General features: G+C 39.2%; 1 protein-coding gene across 2 annotated transcripts; it reads left to right on the top strand.

The window, feature by feature from the left end:
* Positions 1-764: 764 nt before the first annotated feature.
* SEPTIN2 (septin 2) lies at positions 765-17,437 on the top strand. Of its 2 annotated transcripts, none has more exons than XM_042458194.1 (11): positions 765-910; positions 3,632-3,718; positions 5,362-5,485; positions 8,754-8,888; positions 9,042-9,159; positions 9,557-9,658; positions 9,938-10,083; positions 10,587-10,670; positions 11,795-11,852; positions 14,651-14,763; positions 16,953-17,437. In XM_042458194.1, exons 1-10 carry the CDS (start codon positions 901-903, stop codon positions 14,753-14,755), a joined length of 969 nt encoding a protein of 322 aa, XP_042314128.1. In that variant the 5' UTR covers positions 765-900; the 3' UTR covers positions 14,756-14,763; positions 16,953-17,437. The 2 variants fall into 2 exon arrangements, with proteins under 2 accessions (XP_042314128.1, XP_042314130.1); XM_042458196.1 differs by having other exon boundaries at positions 16,791-17,437.
* Positions 17,438-17,826: the final 389 nt, after the last annotated feature.

Here is a 17,826-nt window from a genome sequence, read left to right as displayed (position 1 = left end):
AAGAGAATTAAATAGCAGTATTATTTTTAAAAACATGGTTAAAACAATTAAAAATACTTAAAATGTTTCCAATATAATTTTTTAAAATACAGCACATCACATTTTACACATATAGAATTCCATAATTAAAATCCAAAAAGCCTGCCTAAATAAGAATGTCTTCACCTGCTGACAGAAAGAGTGGTGCGAGGGGGCGAACCTGGCATCTCATGGGAGGGTGTTCTACAAGTCCTCACCAACCACACTTGTGAGTGTGGCAGGACTGCAAGATAATCCTTCTGCATATGGTAATACAAATCCTAGCATTGTTTGAATCTGTTTCCAAATGCTTGGCTTCTAGGAATTCCTCCGATCTAAAAATGCTATGGAATTGTATAAGCTACCATACTTAGCTCTCAAGACCTACTTCCTAGAGGCCAGGCATTTGGAAATAAGCCATTCAGAAGTGGCTGCTGCCGCTGCTGTTTCCCTAAAAGCAGAGAAAGTGTGTAACAGCTGCTGTAGTTGACTGTTATGCTAATTTAGGGCCTTTGAAACTGTTCAAAAGTAATATTATCATTAAATATTATAACATTAAATTACTTCTCAGTAATTAATAATATAAATATTATCAGATCTGAGGGCCCCTCACACATGGTGAAACCAAGGGGAAGAACAATGGGGAATGACATGGAGAAGAGGGCAGGAAACATGAGAATTATATCCATTTTTGGTTTGTTGTATGTGATAGTATCTAATCTCTAATAAGATTATGTTATTTAAATTTAAAATTCTGTTTATTTTCAGCAACAGCCTACTGAAAAGTTTACGAACCCCGAAACTCCTGGTTATGTTGGATTTGCAAATCTTCCAAACCAGGTTCATCGAAAGTCTGTGAAAAAGGGTTTTGAGTTTACCCTTATGGTGGTTGGTAAGAGCTTTTCTTTTCATCTTTCTCTCTCCAATAAAAAGTATCATCAGTGTAGTGCAATTTAAACATACCTGATTTATTCAGCACTAGCTGAAGTATACCCAGCATTGGCATACTGTGTACCTGATATCCCAAAGAGAGCCATGCAGTCTGTTATCCTGCTTCCTGCCTTTTAAATTCATGACTTTTTATTAGTACCATAGAGAGTCTTGGACTGTTTCTATCCTTTTTTAAGCACCAGGAATCTTAGCAGCAGTGTCTGAGAGAGCCCTCACCTGTTTTCTGGTCTTTTAAAACATCTATCACAAGATATCTGGGCCTTAGAAGCTGGAAATGCAGAAGCTTGTCCCATAATAGGTGATGAATCTTCAAGTGTCTTTAGTTTAGTTTGAAACTAGGTCTTTCTGTTCTTTTGGCTGCAGTGTTGGAGACAAATGTTAAAGGGACTCTAGTTCTAGATGCCAAATGATCTTGGTATTAACTTTTTATGTGTGATTTTTTAAAAAAAAAAAAATGGGTATAAATTCGTTTCCAGATCAGGCATTTAAAGTGAAATCAGTAGATCAATAACTCAATTTCTACATAACCCCTTTAATGCTCTGAAATGAAAGAGCACTGTCATTGTGGAGTTTCTGGATGAAGTAGATTCCATATCTTAAATTGCATCTGATTATGGGAGAAAAACAACATCGTTGAACAGTCTGTGGTAGAAATTAGACAGAGCAGTATCTGTTGGTTGTACTGGATCTCTTGACAGTTTTTAGTACAGTCAACAATGGTATCCTTCTGAGTTGCCTAATTCGAATGGAGAGAGTAGACGTTATTTAACTATTGCTCTTAACCTTTCTGGCAACTCCTGCAGTTCAGTTCGGAAGATTATGCTATTGGTCTCTGTGGCTAATAAGAATTGTGTAGGCTGCAAGTCGTCCTTTGGAGTAGGATGTGGGGTTCTTACATCCCCAGATCCCCCTTTTTTTAATTGGCCAAAAGTGCACTGTTCAGCTGGTGTCACAGCTTGGTCCATGAATGCTCTTTCAGGAGCTCGCTCATACCCTAAAACAAACAAACAAAAAACCAACTTTTTAAATGGCAGGAACATCAGTTTACTGAAAGTGATAGTGGTACAACTGGTGCTGATTCAGAAAGTACTAAAATTGGTTTTCCAGTACTCACAACTTGTCCGCTCCTAACATATATGTTCCTCAGCTTTCCATTTTGTTCCCCTATATTTATGTAACATATATGTGAAACAGTTAAGTGAAGTCAGTTGTAGTTCAGGGGTTCTGTGCCACCATTATGCTAACGATACCCAATCTTTCTTTCCTTTCTGTGTAAAGTGGGCAGCAATTTGTGGCCTTGTTTTTGGACTTCAACTCCCATAATCCCATATTGGTCATGTTGGGTTGCTAGGGCTGATGGGAGTTGTGACCCCAAAACTTCTAGAAAACCACATTTGTCAGCCACAGTATAAATTCTAGTTCGAAATTAGTGGCTGATTTTGGTAGTGAATTAGATGAGGGCAAATACATTAAAACTTGATCCAAGCAAGACAGAGATGGTCTTGGTCAGGTGAAAGGCAGATCGGGGGAAATATTCAGGCTGTGCTACATGCTCCTTGAAGATCCAGCTTGTAGTCTGGCTGTGCTCCTGGGTTCAGTCTGAGACACTAATGTCCGGGTTTCAGCAGTGGCAAAGAATGTATTTGTAGAGTTAAAGTTAGTATGCTAACTATGCGTGTTTATGGTGGTGACACATGCTTTAGTTGCATCTATTTTGGACTGGTTTAATATGGTTTATATAGGACTGCCCTGGGTCCAAAATGCATTGCAGAAATAATCCAGTTTAACCGCCCTGGTTCAATGCTAGGGAATTTTATGAAACATTTAGCCTTCTCTGTCAGATAGCTCTGGTGCCACAATAAACTACAATTCCCAGGATTTCCTAGTATCACACTCCCTCGGAACCACATTATGTGGCTTGTTTCTCTGAATCAGCCAGAATCAGCAGGGTTGAAATCTCTCTGTTTGCACTGCCCGCACCGAAGGTGGGCCAAACACCCATGGGCTGTGCCATACAATTTTATTTCTTGCTGCCTGTCTGGCATGCATGCACACCATTATAGAAATACACCATCAGCGACCTCCAGTTACTTTCCTCTTCCTGCTCAGATACGATTCCATTAAGACACATGCCCATATATGATCACGTGTGATGCACCTCCTCTACAGTTCATCCGTGTATTGGGGTGCCCACTGGCAAAGCACAATCATGGAGTGTTTAGTCACTACCACTGGCAGGCGAAACCAGGTTGGAGCAACAGAATTGCACGTATGAGTTCACTGCTCATTTATGACAGGCCAAAATTATAAAGTCAGTGGTGACTTCTGAACCTGAACAGTTTTACAGAGTAAACGAAGTTGCAGAAAATAGAAGACTCTTGACGCAAACATCCTTTCATGTAAAAAAATGTATTAAGCATTCTGAGGGTTCAGAAATTCAGAAATACACGATAAATAGTTATGTGACAATACTAAATTCTTAACTACTTTTAGAAGATGTTCTGTGTAAACTCTTTTCTCTGCCAACTTAATTTCAGTATTAGCAGTCAGTAACAGTGGATATAGAGACAGATGTAATCCCTTTTAGCCATGAATTAACATATTTTTAACCAGGTTATATATGTTAGCAATTCATAATGATTGTTTTCATACTGATTCATAGGTGAATCTGGACTTGGGAAGTCTACTCTGATAAACAGCCTGTTCTTAACAGATCTCTACCCAGAAAGGATAATCCCAGGAGCAGCTGGTAAAATGAGAATTTTGTGTATTATAATGTTTTCATGCTATAAAATTATTAATGGATACTAACATTTCAAATGGACAGTGGGACCTCCATATCCACAGACTTGCCATCTGTGGATTTGAGCATCCACGGATGGCAAGCCTGCACTGTCCCTAATGGTGGCGTGTGCACGCAGCTGTACCACAATTGGGAACAATGAGACTAAAGCCCTCCTTCCTTCATTCCTTCTTCCTCTTCCTCCAAGCCTTCTGCCCCAGGCTTTGCTTCAAGGTTGGATACTGGAGCCCCGGAGGGAGCCAGGGCCAGCATAAGGGCTTGGGTGTTGGGCCTGGGAACAGAGAGCTCTAAGACCCAAGCCTCAGCCCCAGCTCCCTCCAGTCAACGGGCTCCAGCCTCCACCCTTGAAGCCAGCCCCAGGGCAGAGGCCTCGGAGGGGAAGGAAGGCAGGAAGGAGGACTTCAGTCCCATTGTCCCCAGTGGTGGCACAGGTGCGTGGCCACACCACCATTGGGGTCAATTGGACTTGGGCATCCATGGATTTTGGTATCCACAGGGGGGTCCAATTTCTTGCTACTTTTTTTACTGTCATGGAAACACCTATGGCTTTTTGCAGGATTTTGTGGGTTTGAAAACTGTTTCACACATGCTTCTGTGTCCATATTCAATATTGGCAGATTAATAATTAAGTACTTCTTTAAAAAAATTATTATTGAATGATTTAAATATAACATTTATTTAAATGTTAATTTGAATTCCTTTGTAATATTTTCCATCACTTTTTTTAACGTACAGATTTTTCCTCACATTCTAGGATCAGGAATTTAATGCAGTATTCCAGATGAGGAGTGATAGTAGTTGTGCTCATTTTGATTATTTTAAACCTTGATTGGTTTTGATGTCTTCCCTCCTCCCCTTTTGTAGTTTAATACTATCTTGCTTTTGCCCTCTAAATGTATTTGCTGAACCACAAAATCTGGTCTTTAGGCATAATGTTGCAGTATAATAATTAATTTATTGTTAACTGCTGTCAAGTTGCCTTTGATTTATGTCAACCCTATGAATGAGAGACCTCCAGGTCACCCAATCAGCAGCAATCCTACTCAGAGTCAGGGCTTCCTTGACTTGAGTTTATCAACCTGTAAGGTGGTTTTTCTCTTTTTCTACAACCTTCTACCTTACCATGTATTACTGCTACTAAGTCATGTCTTCACATGATATGTCCAAAGTACAACAGTCCAAATTTAGTCATCTTTGCTTCTAGGGAGAGTTCACGCTTGATTTGTTCTAGGAGCCATTTACTTGTCTTTTTTGCAGTCCACCGTATCTATAGAATTTTTCTCCAGTGCCTCATTTTAAAGGACTTGATTTTCTTGCTATCAGCTTTCTTCATTGTCCAGCTTCCACAACTACACATATAAAATGGAAATACAATGGTATGGATAATACTAACTTTAGTATTCAGTGATATATCTTTATACTTCAGCATCTGGTCTAATTCGTTCATAGCTGCCCTTCCAAGCCCTAGTCTTCTTTTCATTTGCCTGTATTTTAATCAGATTATGTTGAATTTTAGTTACTGCTAATCTCAAATCTTGCTTCAAAGTTTCACCATCAGTCTTCTGAGATTAGATGTTATTGTCTTCCAGAGAAAATTGAAAGAACTGTGCAGATTGAAGCTTCAACAGTTGAAATTGAAGAAAGAGGTGTGAAACTCCGTCTCACTGTAGTGGACACACCAGGATATGGTGATGCCATCAATTGTCGAGATTGGTATGTATTTAGTGAAAATCTTCTAGAAGCCTTCAACTTTCATGTGTGTGCTTTGTGGAAATGCTGCAACACATGGGAATGTAAGATAGTATTTTACAATACATTTCAGTGTTACAATATATTCCAGTTTCAGGCAGGTGCAGAAAAAAAATCCTGTGTTTAGCAGTTCTATTTTTCTCTCTTCTGAACTCTTTAAAAACTGATTTTTCAGTCTGCTTTGGAAATACTGGATTACTACTGGACATGGCAGTGTACTTTGTGTAAACAGGATCAATATCTGTTCTGTTTTCTCTGGCTAAATACACTGGTTCATGAATTTTCTTGTTATATTTCATTGCCCCTCATACAATTGAATATACAGCTCTTGCCATTCCCTAGCCCTATTGAATGTAGAAATGAACTATTTCCTAGCAGAGAAGGGGCCGAGCATCCTGATCTTGGGTAGCTCCGCCTGCAAAGGCTCCTGTAGGCAGGAAATCAAAAACAAAGGCCAGGGGTCTGACCCCGCCTCATGGGCGGAGCAACCCCTAGTAACCTCAGTCTTCTTCCTGCCTAGCTCCTGCTAGGACGTTTTTCTTCTGGATTCCTTCCATTGATTTTTCCTTGGCTCCCCAGACTTGCCTGGCTTGACCCTTCTTTGTTCCGTTCCTTATTTTAAAAAAAAAACTCTTTCTTCCCTTCCCTTCTCCTCTCCCTTCTCTCCCCTCCCCCCCCCCCCCCCCTCCATGGCAGACGAGGAAGAGGCCAGGCCAGCGGGTGAGCTCACTTCCACTCGGCTCGGGCAAGCCCCAGCTTTGCCGGATGCGCGCCCTGAGGCCCACACTCCAAACATAATCTTTGGGAAGGCATCTTTGGGAGCACACAAATCCAGCTGCCTTTAGAAGCTCACAGCATTTAGTACTGCTTACATGTACTGCTTCAAGAGATGATGGGACTATAAAAAGGAGAGATGCAAGTTGGCCAAAATGGGTTAGGATGGTTTTGAGTTATCAGGGTGCACTAAAGTATCAATGACAAGTCTGTTTAAAAATCTCCAAAGGAGACTCCACAACAGCAGTATTTTGGATTCAAGCTAGTGGCTGTTCATAGAAGGATTACAATACCTTCTAAACCAGTGGTTCCCAACCTTTTCAATGCCCCACACTCCTAGGAAATATTTAGTGTTCATGTCCCTATAAAAAGTATTATGACACTTGAAGATGATGAAGTGTAATTTCTGGTTTTGGAACCAGCAATTGAACCACATATAAAAATACAGGTGAACAAAATTGAACTTTAAAAAAATAAATTTTAACTCAGTGCATACAATGCAAATCTGAATTGAGCAATTAGATTCTAATTTAATCAGAAAAAATGTAAACAGTAAAACTAAACCCAATTACTTTGCTCCTGCTGCATCATTCATGATTTTGGCACAACAAGGAACTTGCAAGATGCAAATCAGCCAGTACATTCAAGCGATTCCTAGATATTGTCTTGATTGACAAAACAGAACTGAATCCAGATTCATGCAAGTATGTTAATGCATACTTAATGCTTTTCCACCAAGTCTTGATAACATATCCAGTGCTACGCACCATAACTCCTCAGAAGTCTTGCTTTTAAATTGTATTTCAAGAGCTTGAGTTGTACACAGATCAATAGGATCCTCCTTCAGCTCTTCATCATCTGACATTTTCTCCAAATTGTCAGAATATGAATTCATGATCCATTCTTCTGAAATCTTCAGTTGTCCAGGAGTGAAATACCCTTCAAACAAGTCTAACAGCCTTTCCAAATGAGTCACAGTGTCTTCATGCACAGTAGGAGTTATGGATCCTGCATCATCAACCATCTCTTCTAGTGAAGGAAACTTTGAGAGGTTGCCTATTTCCATCCTTTGATGCCAAAGTTGTAACTTTTTTTGAAGGCATTCAACTTCTCACAACTCCTTTCCTTGAAGAGTAACACTCAGGTCATTCACACAAGTGAAAATGTCCACTTGAAAAGTGAAAATGTCCACAGTTGAATTCCTGTGATTCCAATGCCCCAGTCAGATCATATTTATGCTCCTCCAGAAAAACTTGGATTTCTTCTTGCAGTTCAAAAAGTGGGTTAAAGCTTGTCTTCATGACAGCCAACAGACTTTGGTATGGAAAAGCAAAACTGAATGCTCGCTTCTCAGATCCTCAAAAATAATTTGAGGATGTGATGTGATGGTTCAAAGCATGCCCTCTAATCCGGCTGATGATCTTCACAAGTATTAAGGGCTTTCTTTAAAGTTGGAGACAGTGTTTTTGATGCCAAAGCATGCCAATGGGTAACTTGCAAGTCTGTAATCTCTTTTATTATCAATGTAGAAAAGCCAGATTTATTTCCAAGCACTGCCGGTGCCTTGTCAGTGTACACAGTATACACAGAACTAAAGAGTTTGATATCTAAATCATTTTTTACAAAGCGGTCTTTCAGCAGTTACATCACATCCTTTGCAGTTGTGTTTGTTTTCAGATATTTACAAAGAAGCACAATAAGCGGCAATAAGCGGCAATAAGCATAGGATTGGCTGAGTGAATTCAACTAGAGAGAAATACTCATTGAACCCTCGCAATCATGATTTTATGAGTTAAATAATATTAAATGATTATGCCAGATGTGTTATAATGATTTTAAAAGCAGTACTCTGACAATACATTACTTACTTTACTTATATGCTAATTCTGTTATTCTTTTCTTTTGATTAAATAACAAGACTACTATCTACAAAACACAGCCACTTAATACCACTTCTCAAGACACACATCTAGCTGTCTGAATGATGACTTGTTACTCATTGTTAAGGACACAAGCCACTTTTTGTCACAGTCCATGAAATTCAATTTTGCACACCAGGTTGGGAAAACCCTGTTCTAAACAGTTAGGGGAAATTCTTGGGCTGACTTGAATAATCAAGTTACAAACAGTTTTATATACTAACAGACTCGGTTTTCATATCCATGGGAAGCTATGTTGGCCATACAGCAAAGTACAATAGGTACTTTAGTTATAGAATAAGTACAAAGTACAATAACATCCAAAATCCATAAAATACAAGATATCATATTTTATCCACTTTTGTTGGCCCTATTCACTGTTTTGTGAATTTAGGATGTTTTTGTGTTCTCAGTCGTAAAATCTTCTCTTCTTAAAATCTCTTTGAATTGTTTGTTTTAAACAACAGTTGTTTAACAACTATTTCTAAGAACATCAAAGAAGGAATGTTTCAATAATCTTAACTCATAATTTATAATAGTTTCAGGACTATTATTTCCTATATTGATGAGCAGTTTGAGCGCTATCTTCATGATGAGAGTGGTTTGAACAGACGCCATATTGTCGATAATCGAGTTCACTGCTGCTTCTATTTCATTTCACCATTTGGCCATGGGTAGGTATTAGTTGTTTATCTGAGGCAAAAATATTTTGTCAGGTAGTTTTTATGTTTTGAAAGATAAGTTCCTGTGTTAACTGTATAAATAATTTTTTGTTTGTGAAGAAAAGTGGTTCAAATGCCATAAAAACCTAATCTTTTCTTTTTTAGACTCAAGCCCTTAGATGTTGAGTTCATGAAAGCCATCCACAACAAAGTAAACATTGTACCTGTAATTGCAAAAGCTGACACTCTTACTCTGAAAGAACGGGAAAGGCTGAAGAAAAGGGTGAGCTTTTATTTTCACAGAAACATGGAAAATATGTGATACCTAATGAATAATATTTGGTGCAATCAAACAGACATGAAATACATTTCTTAAATCTTAAGGTCACTATTGTTGGCTTGGTACTACTTTGTGAACCCAGTGTGCCCTTTGACCTTATTTTGATGCTTTTATCCTGTTCCCTTCTCCTTTGTTCACCTTGAAAAAGTTGATATGTGTATGAATTCTGAGATGAAAACAGCCCTTTGCACATACTGAAAAGCATTTGTGTGAAAGTGCAGACCTTTATGCTTTTGACACCCCTGACCATCAGGAACTGCTTTGAGGAAAGAAGAAGAGAGGCTCTGTTGCGCTTGTAGCATTTGGATCTTAGTCCATAATACTCATATTTTTTCCCCAGATTCTGGATGAAATTGAAGAGCACAGCATCAAGATTTATCACTTGCCTGATGCTGAATCAGATGAGGATGAGGAATTTAAAGAACAGACCAGGCTTTTGAAGGTGACTGTTTTCATTGTACATATCATATTCTTTATGCTATCCTCTTATTAACCTCTTCCCAGTTGACTTCAGAGTGTAAATGAAACATCTTGAGCTGGGGTCTTTGCTCTGCCACAGGCCTAAATTCTAGATTCCTAGATTCTAAAATCCTACCCACTACCTGCTTATTCAGGGCTATGTTCCTGAATTCCCATCTCTAATAAAGTAGTTGCTTCCCTCTAAGTGTTATCTTCAGATAATACAATACTGTTAAACTTCATCTATTGATTTCAATTCCAGACCAGCATTCCGTTCTGTGTAGTGGGATCCAATCAACTAATTGAAGCCAAAGGTAAAAAGGTTAGAGGTCGTCTCTATCCTTGGGGAGTTGTTGAAGTGGAAAACCCCGAACATAATGACTTCCTGAAACTAAGAACCATGCTAATGTAAGCATTTTGCCTTTACCTGCGTACTGCTTAATGTAGTGTTAGTTCATCCCACGTTCTGTCTCCCACTGAAAAGGGATAATAATCTGTTTTGTTGAACATGCAAGGATGAAAAATCTGATCGTTTATGTCACTAAAAGAACCTAGCACAAAACTGTCCAAAATCATTCTGTTATACCACCTGGCAGTCCTAGACAGAATTTATCAGAAATTTTGAAGGCATATTTACCGTTTGTCCCGGGGCTAAAATTGGTTACCTCAATCTGATACACAACTGTAAAAGCTGAAATTCCCTGTGCAGTTAGATTAAACTGTACTGGTGGAAATAGATTGTATTTTAGAATGTTGAATTTTATAGGTTTAGTTTTGTTATTCCTGTTGTTTTTCCTCCACCTTTGCCCTGCCTAGCCCTGTGTTAAGAGGGACCAGAGAAAGAAGCAAATGTTAGGAGATAAAATGGCATTAATCAACTAATAATGAATGTGGGCTGGTTGTTGTTTTAGCACCCACATGCAGGATCTCCAAGAAGTTACTCAAGACCTTCACTATGAAAACTTCCGTTCTGAAAGACTTAAAAAAGGTGGCAGGTGGGTACCTCCTTCATTGAATCAAAATTTCATTTAATTTTTTGCTTTCCCTCTGCATCTTTTGATTAAGAATCTGTTCATGCATATAGTGTTGAACATTAAGCAAACAAAAAAACCCTCACTAAGTTTATTTTGTTTACCACATTTTCTGATACTTTCTTTGAAAGTGAAGTAACTGTATTCAGTCTCTGGTCTGCTCTACCTTTAAGGAGCAGAGTGGATTACTATATATACCTGAGTACAAGTTGATCTCATATAAATCGGGGGGAGGTTTTAGGGTCAAAATACTGGATTTTGATATGACCCATGGATAAGTCTAGGGTAAAATGGGGCTATAAGGAAGGATAGAAAGGGGGAAGTACCACTTCCGTCCCTCCTTCTCCTTCTCTGGACCTCTCCCAACCATTTCCCAGGTGCTGGAGGAGAGTTTTAATATCAGATTGAGAAAGAAAGCAAGTGGTTTTAAATGGAGAGTTTTTTCCATAGAAAGCAAAGGCTTGCAAAACAGACCAGAGAAAGAAGCAAGTGTTTTTAAATAGGGAGCTTTTCCGATAGGAAGCAAGGGCTCGCAAAAAGGACTGGAGGAGGAAGGAATTGGTGTTCAGTGGAGACTGGGACATTAGGCTTGCTTGCTTTAGGACCTTTCTAAGAACTACTGGTGTATTGATCCTTATATAAGTCTACCCCAAATTTTAGAGTCAATTTTGGGGCATAAATTTCTCGACTTATAGTTGAGTATATACAGTAACTTTTAAAATAATGCATCAAAATAATCATGGAAGAAAATCATAATCAGGAAAGATCATGAGACAAAAATATGATTAATATGAAGATGTATTATGTGGTCAGTCTACATCCATTGGATCAGAACTTTATTTTCTGAAGTGTATTTCCAGTGTCCTGCTTATTTAAAATTTAAAATGCTTTTAAATTTAAAAAATTAAAATTTAAAATAAGTGGGGAAGGTTTGTTACTTTTAAAAAAAATAAATTTAAAAATAGTGGCTGATGTTAATGAAATACTCTTAATTACTTTGTGTTGTAAGCAGATACTTTTCTTTCTAAAGGAACTGAAGGGAAATTTCTTTTCCTGTAATAATTATGCCTCCTCTTCCCCCAATATAGGAAAGTAGAAGATGAGGAAGTTAATAAAGATCAGATCTTACTGGAAAAGGAAGCTGAAGTAAGGATTTTACTTTTACTTAAAATAAGTTTAATATTTTACAACAGATGTTTTTATTTGTTTTCCGTCAAGAGCACAAGGAAACAAAAGTTTTGTGGGGCCATGGCCTGCAAAAACCACACCATATCCATACATAGCCTGTCTCTTTTCTCAACACATAGACACAGATGATGTATATTTTGAGTTTGTTGCAAAGATATGATCACTCATCAGAGTAGTTTACTAGTTCATCACACCTCAGACAGCTTTACAGTTTTTCCTTTGGGCATACTTTGCTGTTCTTCTAAGCCCTCACATATAAAGTATACTTTAGAGAAAATGGATAAACATTTAGTTGATCTGCTACTTTAGACCAACTAAAATGGTATCTGCAATTAATCTGTGACCATACATTTCAGCCTTGAATATCAAAACTTTTCACCTGCTTTTCCCAATCTAGTTTCAAATGACCAAATGTCAGTATGCCAAATACTTTCACCCATGCACACCCATTTCTGCAACTGATGTACCTTATTAACATAACTTTAGATTGTTGTATTTTGGGTCTGACTCTCCTAGAGTAAATAGTAAGTGATCGAGATTGAGGTAAATGAGGATATTTGGGCAAATTGTGAATATGATACCTGGTTAAGAATCATGAAATACACTGTTGAAGTAAAAGTAATTTTTGGTGACATTTAGATAATTTTTAAAAATTGTATATGTCTTATCTGATATTTAACAATGATCCTGTCATACATAATGCTAAACTATACTTTTGTATTATGAGAATGAACTACAACAAGATTTAGGCTGGAATTTTGCTCCACAGTCCCCTTCTCATTTGGTGTAGGGGCAAGATTAATTGCTGTTTACCATCACATCCAAACCTGGCAAACTATGGTTAATATTACTATGATTTCTTGAAATAAGCCGAGTATTCATTCTATAGTGTATGGCACAATTTTGTTTTGGGTTTTTGTTTTGTTTTGTTTTTGTTCATTTGTTTGTTTTAATTTCTGTGCAGTTACACACATGGGAGGTCTGTATCTTCACAAAGCATAAATGAGATCTTCGTTATTTTTGTTTTAGTAGTAAGAAATTACCTAGAGCCTTACATGCTCACATACAGTATTCACCCCAAAGTTTGACATGTTTGGAACATAGTTTCTAACATTTCTTTAAACATTTGAAAAAATTCTGATGTCTGATCACTGTAAGGTTTGGAAACAGGACATAGTCAGATGAAGCAAGATCTGTTGAGTAGGGTGAATGGGTCTGTGAATGCAAAGCTCAAGTTTTTCAAAACATCCATCTTTGCCAGCCCTGTGAGCAGGTGCATTGTCCCACAAAAAGAGAAAATCTTTCCACAGCATCCCTGCTTCCCACAGCTTCAGTGCCTCCTTTAATCAGCACAGCAAGTCATAGTAGTATTCTGCCTTAACTGTTTAGCTCTCTGAAGATACTGATCAAGATACCTTCCTTATCCCAAAAATGTATGACCATGATCTTTCCTGCTGATCTTTGAATCTTGAATGTCTTCTGCCATGGAAAACTTCAGTGCTACCACTTCAAAGATTATTTGGTCTCTCGATCATAGTGATGTATGATGTTTCTTTAGCAGTGACAAGTCATTCCAAAAAATTATCACTTGAGCACTCAAAATGCTGCAAAATTAACTTGGATTACTTGGTATTAGTATCCACTTAATGTCATTTCTCGACAGCATTCAAATATTTCGGCATCCACTTGAATGACAGCTTCTGCATAGCCAACTGCTCATGAATTATAAACCCAATGTGTTCCCAGGATATCTCTATTATGTCAGCAATTCTTTTAGCAGAGATTCACTAGTCTGCCAAAATCAGGACATGAACATGCTCAACTGTTTTAGAAGTTGACATTGTTGAAGGCTTCCCAGACCTTGCTGCATTTTCAGTCTTAAAATTTCCACACTGAAAGTTGGTACACCACTTCTTCACAGTTTAATATGATAGACATGTACCAGTCAACATTTGCAACATGCACTCTTGGATTTTCTTTGGATTTTTCTTCTGCAGTAACAGGAAACTCGTGACAACCTAGAATTCAGTACTTGGAAATCCACTTTCCATTGATATGGTTCTATCAATGATGTGAAAAATTCAAAAATTAGAGCCATGATCTTGCATATTAGCAATTAATAATACAAGAAGCCATTCTTTCAAGCTACAGTGACAAATTAACTCACAGAATTTGTGAGGTGGAGCAGGCCAAGAACTAATCACCACTCTTGTCTTTGAAGTGGCAAGCTTTAAACAGTAGCTTTAACTTAACTAAGGCTGTAGTTCTGTAACTGCTTTATTTCATTCCACTGGACTCCAGGGAACTCGCTATAGTTTCAGAGCAAGTATTTTAAGACTGCATTGTACATCATTTATGAGTGGGAATAATTCATCAGTTTTCTATAAGTTAACTGTTCTGGCTGGTATGTTACCATGTCAGAGAATGCGTGTAAAAGCAGTTTTTCTTCTCTTGCAATATACAGTCCGTCCTTGCCTTACGCGGCAGATCTGTTCTGGATCCCGCCGCGTAAGGCAAATTCCGCCTATGCTCGAGCCCCATTGGAAACAATGGGGCTTGTGCGTGGCGGCACGGGAGCGTGCGGGGCGCAACGGGCGCGCGCACCCATTCAATTGAATGGGACGCGCGCCTCTTCCGCCCCGCGACTTGAGCGTGTATGCTCAAGGCCGCATATGGCGCGGGCACGCTGTACTTAGAGAAGCCATGTTTTCAGAGAAAAGATGATGGTAATGATTTGGTTTTGTTTTCTTTTTTAGCTCCGTCGCATGCAAGAGATGATTGCCAGGATGCAAGCGCAGATGCAGATGCAGAGGCAGGGTGGTGAGGGAGACAGTGCTGTGATTCATGGGCATAAAGTTTAAGCTATTTGGTAAGATTACTTTTTATAGAAAAACTAATATATGTAAAATGCTGTAATGTATTTTTTTTCATTCATTGCATGTTTAAAATACGTTCATAAAGGAGAGGGAGAAAGGAAAAGGCCATCACATTAGCCCTCATTCGACTACAACATGTTCGAAGAAACACTCAGATCCTAGTCGACACAGCCAAATCCTACATCCTGAACCAGAGAGGATCCTAGTCTCACCCACTTCACAGGGAGGCTTGCCTTCTCTTGTCTTGGGCAGAAAAGATCTTAACACATTTAAGGAATCCTGAACACAGAGGTGGACTTCCTCAGTTGCCACACTCTGTAACCAGGGGAATAGACTTGCACATTTTCAGCCAACTGCAGGCACACTTTGGCCACCTTCAGGTCAACCTGGTATTTTATCAGAAGTTGCTCTCCAAAGACAAAAGCCCAGGATGCCATGAAGAATCTCTGGCCTCAAGGACTGTATCCAGGGGGCTGAGGAGGTTCAGGGTGACAGGTGTCAGAAGTCTTTGTGGCCCCAGATTGGCCAAATTATGGCGGGATACAGACTGCCGCTTTGAGGCGGTCTCCCACCGGTGCCATTTGCTCCGTGCGGGAGCCACAGCAGCCAAACCGCGCTGCTCCCACGCGGAGCAAAAAAGAAGCTCCATTTTGGAGCTTCTTTTTGTGGCGGCTTTATGACGTCGCGAGGCGCCACTGGTGCATTCGCGATGTCATAGGCGCCGCGACACGTCTGGACGCTATGCGTCCAGTACGTAAACATGGCGGCCCCCATGTGGAAGGGGCGCCGCCATGTTGTACGTATTCTATACGTACTAGGGTTAGGGGGGTGCGGAAGCACCGCCCCTTCCTAACCCTAGTACGTATAGAATACGTACTAAATGGCGGTTTATATCCCGCCATTGATTCTTCCGTCTCTTAGATCTATCCACTCACGCACGGCTAGTGCTCCAGCACTTCTGCATCTTCAAGGTCAGGGTCCAGTTTTCTATCCAGATCTAGAATGGCTCCACTTAGCTGCCTCCCAGTTGCGCATAGAACATACTTAAAACAAGGCTAATCCCACAGGGTTGTAAACACTCTCCTATCTTGGCAAAAGTCCAACATTTGAATCTATGAGATAAGATGGAAGGCTTTTCTGCAGTGATCTTGTAGAAAATTTGTTTTTTCCCAAACAGCAAATATTAAGGATACTTCACAATTCTAGGCACACTTTGCTGCCAAACACCATAACTACCATCCATTTTATCTTACTCTCTTTCATCTTATCCTCACATTAGGAGATTTCTCAGAGGGGCAGTTTCTTCAGCGCCTGGCCCCCGTGATTCACTTGGTTCTCGCCCTGATACCTCCACAAAGTATTCATAACCCTATCTAAGCCTCCCTCAGGATTCTTTATATTAAGGTCCTGTTTCTGGTTGTGGTCACTTCAGTCAGAAATGTTTGAAATTTCGGCCCTCTCCAGACGGACCTTTGCGGCGCCCTCATTACATGCTAGGGGCTGGCCAAGGGTGCACTGCCCATATGTGCCTCACCCCAGCATGTGACGAGGGCAACAAAATGGCGGCACCCTGTAGACACAGGAGCTGCCATTTTGATGCGACAGACACTTCGTGTCCGCACGCTGCGCCCCCATTGTGACGTTGCAAGTGTGCCATTGGTGCACTGCTGCAAAAAGAACCCGCTTTTTGCGGGTTTTCTTTTTGCTGTGCAAGGCAGCTGCACGGTTTGTCCGCTGCAGCTCCCTTGCGCAGCAAAACAAATAAGAAACATTTAGCTCCGAACAGACAGGCCAAAATAAAGCTGCTTTGGGTCACTTTGGAGGTATTCTGTTTAAATGACACTCGCATCTTAAGAGGCTAGGATGCGCAGGCAGACCGCCCTTTTTGGGCAGTCTGTATCCCGCCCTCAATGCTTTATCCATTGCCCCATCTAGCTGCAAATTTGATGCAGACACAGTGTCGCTATGGCTGGACTCAGGTTTCCTGCCCAAGATAAACTCTGTATTTCATCTTTTCCAGCCCACATGTCAATGCTGTTTTCTAAAGTAACGTATATGAGAAGACAATGGATCTGTGGCTGAGAAGTTGGATCATTCCTATCTAAATTTATATTTGCTCTACAGCTTGCTTTCTATTTCTAAGTATCTTTTATTCAATATTAGTGTGTCAATTTTTTTTCAGATACCATCATTAAGTAAAGACATTTGAGATGTGATGCAGTGGTGTATTTCATCATAAGAGATGCTTCTTATCTTAGTGTGAGCTGGAAGATTATATTTCATTCAACATGGAAGTATATTGTAGTCATTTTTGTAATGCCTATTTTGTAAACAGACTTGGTCATTATTTTAATGCTACAATGTTACTTGGTGATTTATTAACTTTGATAGTTTACTCTTTTACTGAGCTTTTTAAAAATTATTCTGGCTACACAAATACTCCAGATATTTCTTAATTTGATACTGTTTATGTGAAGATGTGTATTACTACCACTATTTTGCGATTCTTTGTTTGCACTGAAGGGATCACCTGATTCTGACCATAGTCCCAAAGGTCCAAAATTTGCATGTATGCTTTGCATCTCTTATGTAGACTTTCCTGTTAACCTAGTTGTCTAATATGTGTACAAATACAAAAAAAAATTAAACCATTATCTCCAGAAATAACAAACTTTGTTTGCTCACGTGAATGTTCAGTATTGGCTACTTTTGCTGCAGAAAACTATAAAGAAGGTTGTGAGTGAACATTTGGGCCTTGGGACTGAATCCTTTGGTTTTAGGCTATCTAGCAACAATGCAAGTGACAGGTTTTTTTAGTGCCATTTCTTCATACATTTAGTAGGATATTAGTCCTGTGTGCCTCTTAAAGTGCTTGATCTATTATTCATTTCCATGACTATAGTGTCATTTTACCAGGTCACTACCACACAAGTAATTTTTGTCTTTACTAAGAAAAAGAAAAAAAAGTATAACTTTTAAAATCATGGTACAATTTAGGAAGCAATTTCTATCACATCTTCAGGGATATGTATTTTTATATACTTAACCTTTTAAAA

The sequence above is a fragment of the Sceloporus undulatus genome, chromosome 3 (genome assembly GCF_019175285.1).
Source record: "Sceloporus undulatus isolate JIND9_A2432 ecotype Alabama chromosome 3, SceUnd_v1.1, whole genome shotgun sequence".
In the NCBI taxonomy this organism is placed as follows: Eukaryota; Metazoa; Chordata; class Lepidosauria; order Squamata; family Phrynosomatidae; genus Sceloporus; species Sceloporus undulatus.
Note: the sequence above shows the minus strand (reverse complement) of the source record. Positions and strands in the feature narration are given on the sequence as shown.

What these genes read in the sequence shown, in the direction of transcription:
- SEPTIN2 (XM_042458194.1), top strand. An exon ending in GATAATCCCAGGAGCAGCTG is followed by an intron (nt 3,719 to 5,361) that starts GTAAAATGAGAA and finishes ATTGTCTTCCAG; the next exon opens with AGAAAATTGAAAGAACTGTG. An exon ending in TACTGGAAAAGGAAGCTGAA is followed by an intron (nt 11,853 to 14,650) that starts GTAAGGATTTTA and finishes TTTCTTTTTTAG; the next exon opens with CTCCGTCGCATGCAAGAGAT.